At 44.6% G+C, this 6,186-nt stretch overlaps 1 protein-coding gene across 1 annotated transcript; it reads right to left on the minus strand.

Moving 5' to 3' along the window:
• Positions 1 to 367: 367 nt before the first annotated feature.
• Positions 368 to 5,830, minus strand: LOC123411206 (far upstream element-binding protein 1-like). The gene is made up of 7 exons (XM_045104150.1): positions 5,501 to 5,830; positions 5,104 to 5,336; positions 4,568 to 4,753; positions 4,364 to 4,459; positions 4,217 to 4,288; positions 4,012 to 4,128; positions 368 to 1,657 (listed from the first exon to the last, which is right to left on the minus strand). The coding sequence occupies exons 1-7, from the start codon at positions 5,748 to 5,750 to the stop codon at positions 560 to 562; spliced, it is 2,052 nt and encodes a 683-aa protein (XP_044960085.1). The 5' UTR covers positions 5,751 to 5,830; the 3' UTR covers positions 368 to 559.
• Positions 5,831 to 6,186: the final 356 nt, after the last annotated feature.

The following is a 6,186-nucleotide window of genomic DNA, read 5'->3' on the forward strand; positions in this document are numbered from 1 at the left end:
TGCATGGATTTGAGGATTGGCATTTGAAGTATCTGGATGTGCAGCACAACATGAGGAACCAACAACATACGCTGTCCACCGGGCATGCGGAGACGCATCCACGGACCTGATAGATGCTCTTAGATTTCCTGAATGGGCTCGGCTGATAAATACTTTGCCTCAATTGGAGGCTTGGAGCTGACAATGCACAGAAGACATTCTAAAACAGAACGCATTCTAAAATAACATGGGCACAGCAGCAGTCACTAAAATTAATAATGGGACGAAAACCCTAAACAGGATAGAAAGTGCATCAGCAAGCAGATGACTGAACATAGCTAAAGCACAACAAAACCAATGAAAGAAGGAAGACATGCAGACATTACTCTAACTGGAAATAGGGTTTTTGTTCTCAACTCAAACAGGGAGTTCAAAGTTAATATAACAATCTACTAGTACTACAGAGAGTATAAACTTTTAGAGGGCAAGCCTGGCGGAACATGGCAAAGATTTAAAACAGCAGGTGACAAAACATAGCTTTCAAATATATCTTGCTGTCAGTGGGGCTTCAGAGCAGAAATCAGGCAGTCCACTGCCCGCCGTATCCAGCAGCAGTAGCAGGCTGAGGCGACACGCCCTTAGCAACCGCAGGCTGTGGGTTTGCAGCAGGTGCAGCATAGCCACTTTGAGCTGCTGGTGGTGCAGACTGATCGTAACTTGGCGGATTTGTAGCTGGTGGCTGGGTGTATCCTGCCTGACCATATCCAGGCTGACCACTTGTCGGTGCAGCAGCATATCCTGACTGTGGGTAGGCATTCCCATAGTTGGGATCAGCCGGGGCTCCCTGATAACCATAGTTTGCATTGTTTTGAGCTGACTGATCACCATATGCTGGCTGCGATGCAGGATACTGCACATAGCCGCCTTGCTGACTGTACCCTTGTCCTGCCGGAGCACTCTGACCATATGCTGCTGGCCCTTGCCCACTCTGCTGCGGGTAGCCCTGCTGAGCATACCCATCAGGTCCAGTTGGGTATGTTTGACCATAAGCAGGAGGTTGCTGGGCTGGCGGAGCATAAGATGTAGGGGGTGGTGCCTGGTAAGCACCATCTGCAGGAGCACTGCCTCTGGGTGGCCATTGTCCAGGTCCACCATATGGAGGCCTAGCATAAGGATCTGGCTGTTGAGGGTAGCCTTGCTGCGGACCGGCTGGTGGCTGCCCATAGTACTGCTGGGCTGGCGCTGGAGCACTGTACCTAGGATCACCATATCCAGGACCATAGTTCTGTGGAGGTGCAGACTGCGGATACTGAGGCTGTCCATAGCTTGGAGCTTGTGATGGGCCATAGCTGTTGTAGTTCCCTGGCCCAGGGGGGTAGTTTGGTGGCTGGCTTTCGTATGGTTGAGATCCCTGTTTGTAGTAGTCATAACCACCACCCTGGTGAGGCGGAGGGCCTTGCCTCTGGTCCCAGCCCATGCCACCTCTTGGTGGTGGCTGCTGTGGGTAACCACCATAAGGAGGTTGGGAGTATGGCGCGTTCTGAGGAGGCCCTCTTGGTGGATATCCATACTGCTGTGGTTGAGAACGAGGCCCCCACTGAGAAGCTGGGCCATGACCCTGAGGGTGGTGATGTTGCGGACCATAGCCACCAGACTGAGTTGTGTTTCTTGGAAATGTCTGTATAAAAAAGTATGTTAGAAACCAAACAAGAAAAGTAAATGGCAAAGACAAAGACAAATAAGGCAGTTCAAAGCCTAGATATAAGATGTAACAACATTGTACAGCAATAAACCTGCAAGTAAGTGCTAGTAAAGAACTTCTCATAGCTACAGCATTCAAATAAAGTAGTCTTCCATGAGAGAAAATACAAGTATACATCTTTGAACATTTCATACCCTTATGTGGACAGCTAAAGGGAAAAGTACAACACAAAGCACAATAGGATCAACCATAGTCCATGAATAAACACATAATGTCAATGAGATGAGACACTATTATTAGAATACAAATACCAACAAGACCATCAAATTCGTTCAGTAGAATTAAAGGAACAGGAGCTTCACAGATTGAAAGAAACAATGTGTACAATTCAACATATTTCCACATCTTCGTACAGTTCAGAAATAAAAAACATGGCAAGATCGCATGCAAAGCACAACATGATAACAAGGTTAATGCCCTAACTTCATAAAGGGACAGAGAGGGGCTGCAGTTGTGAGGGGCAACACATCATAAAACTAAGATAAATGATGTGACATTGTTCGCAGCTTTTCAGCTATAGAGATGTGGTTCTGCAGACAACATAGAGTTGCAAACAATTTAGTTCAGCAAACCTAGACATGGTGATGCAGTATCCTTGTCATGGCAATGATACAATTGGTGCAGCCTTCCAATGCAGGATTGTTTTTCTTTCCGTTTCAGCCATAAGCAGCCTTACCAGTTACCCCAACTACAAAAACCATACAAGGGCAAGGGACAACAATCAATATCCCTCTGCTGTGATGCAACGGATGAAGGAGATGACCCCATCAGGAAGGCCTAGCTGAATCTGCATTGGTATACCCAGCCAACTGCAATTGGCACCTTCAACAAAAGATAATTCACAGAAACTGGAAGGGACAGAACCTGATGTGTCAGCTACGACTTCCGATATAGGAAACAGTATCAGATTTTATCGAGTTATCAAGAGGCTAATTGAGCAAACCATGTGTAAAGCCAGAGCCAAGGATCAGGTAAAAACATTGAGGGCAAGCTAGTTAAACTAGAACCATGAGCTCTTCTATTATTGCTTCTGTAACTGTATCCAACTTTCCTAAGTCCAAAATACAAACTGTTCATTATTAACTGGAAGTCAAACCATTTATTCCTATTCCTAGTTCGTACTGCACATTATGTTCGTACTGATGCTACATGAAAGCACAATAACAAGATGCGCAGGTTGCTGTCAACACTCGCATTTTATAGTGACATGCAAAACAAAAGGTGACATACTAATATTTCAGGGCGAAGTTTGGTGGAGAATATTAACTCTAACAGTAACAAATACCCCACAACAAAGTTATGTGGGCAAAACTAACTATTACAACCCAACCAAGCCGATTGCATGTCACTGACTGATTGATCAATCAAGGAAAATAGGGCAAACGGAGAACTTACCTTCCAGTCCAGTTAGGAACTTCTATATACCAAGAATGTCATACAGGCCCATTGTAGAAGACATAGATTAGTCTATACTCAATACTTCAGATTCCATAAATGGGCAAGGGGCAAAAATACAACACCCCAAGCACGATGAAGTGACTATTTTCGAATTGCTATTTAATCAAGAATGCACTTGCGCCAAAGGATGCTCATATACACATGAACAATGTTCAAATTTACAACATACAGAGCTGGAATGGAACAGCCACAACTGTTGTATATGTTAAAATGGGAGCATCAACGCAAGTTATAAAAATGGCATCAGGTAGGAGAATTTTCAGTTTCTATTATCAGAAGATAAAAGGTTTTACTCCAAAAAACAACTAAAAAGACTCTGCTTTCAGGCAAAACATCTCCAGTCCTGGTCATAGACAAAGCAAGTTGAACATAATTGACAAAAATGTTTGAGAAGTTATGAGGATTAAGTGCATCACATTTATTAGCAATATTAGCATAGCGCCATGAATAACATACAATTAAACTACCAAAATGGTGATGTAGCTAAAAAATGTGTACCAATCAGACAAGATAAAAATGAAATACACAGGCAATCATACATGCTATGATTACGTACCAGGTAGCATAACACACAAACTTCATTTTTTGCGACAACACTAAATCCATATCACTACGTTTATCACAGAGGTATAAGCACCATGCAGCTAATCACAGCACAAATGTACATATGGGCAATTGACAGAATAAAGCATTACTGAGTTGATAACTGCAAGGATTGATATAAGGCCTGGCAGGATCACAACAGCCTCAAGCATCAGAGGTTTCACCACAGCAATAATGAACAAAAAAAGAACAAAGCAGGATCGCATCACCTGACTCATGGCTTGCTTAATCAACTCTTTTGCAGCTTCTATCTGCTTCTTATTGCCAGTAACACGTACAGTCCTTTCGGTCAGTGTAGTACCCGCGGGAGGATGTTGAGGAATTAACTACATCAACATTTACCGCCGCCCTCAAGCCTCAGTTAACATAAGCTATAATTGTTTAAAATGCCAATATAACATGTAAATTGTCTACCTGGATTCGAGCACCCGATCGGGTTTGCAGGTTTTTAATTGTCTCGCCTCCTTTTCCAATAATTAAACCAACCTAAGAAATAGACAAGATCAGAAAACAGTTAGGCAAACAAAACAGTTTGATTCTTCGCCAACATTGAAAACTAACCTTATTATCAGGGACTAGCATCTCAAACTGCTCTGAACCTGACTGACCAGACCCAAAACCTTTGGCTATCAAGGCAGGGGAACCGCCAGCCTCAGCCTGGAATATATGCATTGGATGGAGCCTTAGAGATGAACTTCTACAGATATAAGTTCAGCGAACGTGAACTACTTCAAACCCATGAGAAAGTTGATATATTTAGCATACCTCAGCTATAACACTCTTAATAAGCTGCTCGGCCTTGTCAATACTCTCGACAGTTCCAACCAATTCAACTGGACGAGTCATGGCATCTGAAGAAACATCTGCATCCTTTGTGATTTGGATCTTTGCGCCTGAGCTCATTTGCAGGTTTCTGATTGTTTCACCAGCTTTTCCTATTAGAACACCGACCTGCACGAATTTCCACCATCAGCATAAGCAAATTACGTGTGTAAATCAATACTCCATCCGTTCCTAAATATAAGTCTTTTAAGAGATTTGACTAGTGGTCTACATACGAAGCAAAATGAATGAATCTATATTTTAAAATATGTCTATATACATCCGTATGTAGTCCACTAGTGGAATCTTTAGAAAGACTTATATTTAGGTACAGAGGGAGTAGTAGACACGGATGTTATTCTGTATTTGATGCTTTCTATGTTTCCTCTTGTGTTTCCCACAGAATACTGGCTACCAAATTTTGATATGAAGCAGAACCCGACAACAAAAAACAGATTTCATCTATGACACTGTTATACCTTGGTATTGGGCACATCAATTAGGCGGGTAGTCTCCTGCAGGGCACCGGTTGCATCACCTTCTTGCTGTTGTGGCGGTGCTTCAGTTGCGGCCTCCTGTGGCTTGACCTCAGAACTTGTCTGCAGATCGCCGGCAGGAGCAACCTCAGCATTCTGGGCATCTGCCGCACCCTCGGTAACCACAGAGACGGGCTCCTCGGGCTTCTCGAAGGACTCGCTGTTTTGCACGGCATCTGATCCCAACAGAGATAACGAACGGATCAGACGGATTACGATTCCAAGCTTAAGACGAAACCGACCATCTCCGAAACGAGAGGGTCATCGCCGAGACGAGACACTGAACCCTAGGTACAACGCGCACGTGGATAGAGAGGGGTGGGGTGCGAGAGAGATTAACCTGCGCCGTTGCCTTCCACGCGCGGCCGCTTGGCGTCCTCCCCGGCGCCGTTCGCCTCCGCGCCCGCGTCGACCTCATCGAGCTTCCTCTTGTGGTCGCCATCGGCCTCGGCAGACTCTGGTGGCGTGGGGGCGGCTGCCGCAGGGTCAGATGCGGCGTCTTCCTCCACGGCGTCGACGAGGTCTACGACTGGAATCTTCACCTCGGGCGCTGCCTCTGGCGGCGGCGCCGATGCGTCTGAGTCCGCCATGGGGATTAGGGTTTGAGGGTTTTCGCCTCCGGTTTTCGTACGGGGGTGTGGAGGCGCCTGTGGGGATATGCGAGAGAGGAGCCCGTGTCCCGGCCTGTCTTGGTTATATAAAAGCGTGGTCGGAGGCGTATTTTTATTTTTACTTCTAAAGCTCAAGATCTTACGTGCGTCATGGAGAGACACGTATTTGAGTTAGTTCACAGGTAGTGAATAATACTCCCTCCGTTTTTAAATATAAGTATTTTTGAGAATTTTTACTTCTAAAGCTCGAGATCTTACATGCGCCACTGAAAGACACGTATTTGAGTTAGGCCCTGTTTGAAACCACCCAGATTATATAATCCAGTTTTTATAATCTATTCTGTCTCCAAATAGAACAGATTATGATGTAGATTATAAAAACTAGATGGATAGATTATTAAAAACTCATAATCTA

Source organism: Hordeum vulgare, chromosome 7H (genome assembly GCF_904849725.1).
Source record: "Hordeum vulgare subsp. vulgare chromosome 7H, MorexV3_pseudomolecules_assembly, whole genome shotgun sequence".
Classification (NCBI taxonomy): domain Eukaryota; kingdom Viridiplantae; phylum Streptophyta; class Magnoliopsida; order Poales; family Poaceae; genus Hordeum; species Hordeum vulgare.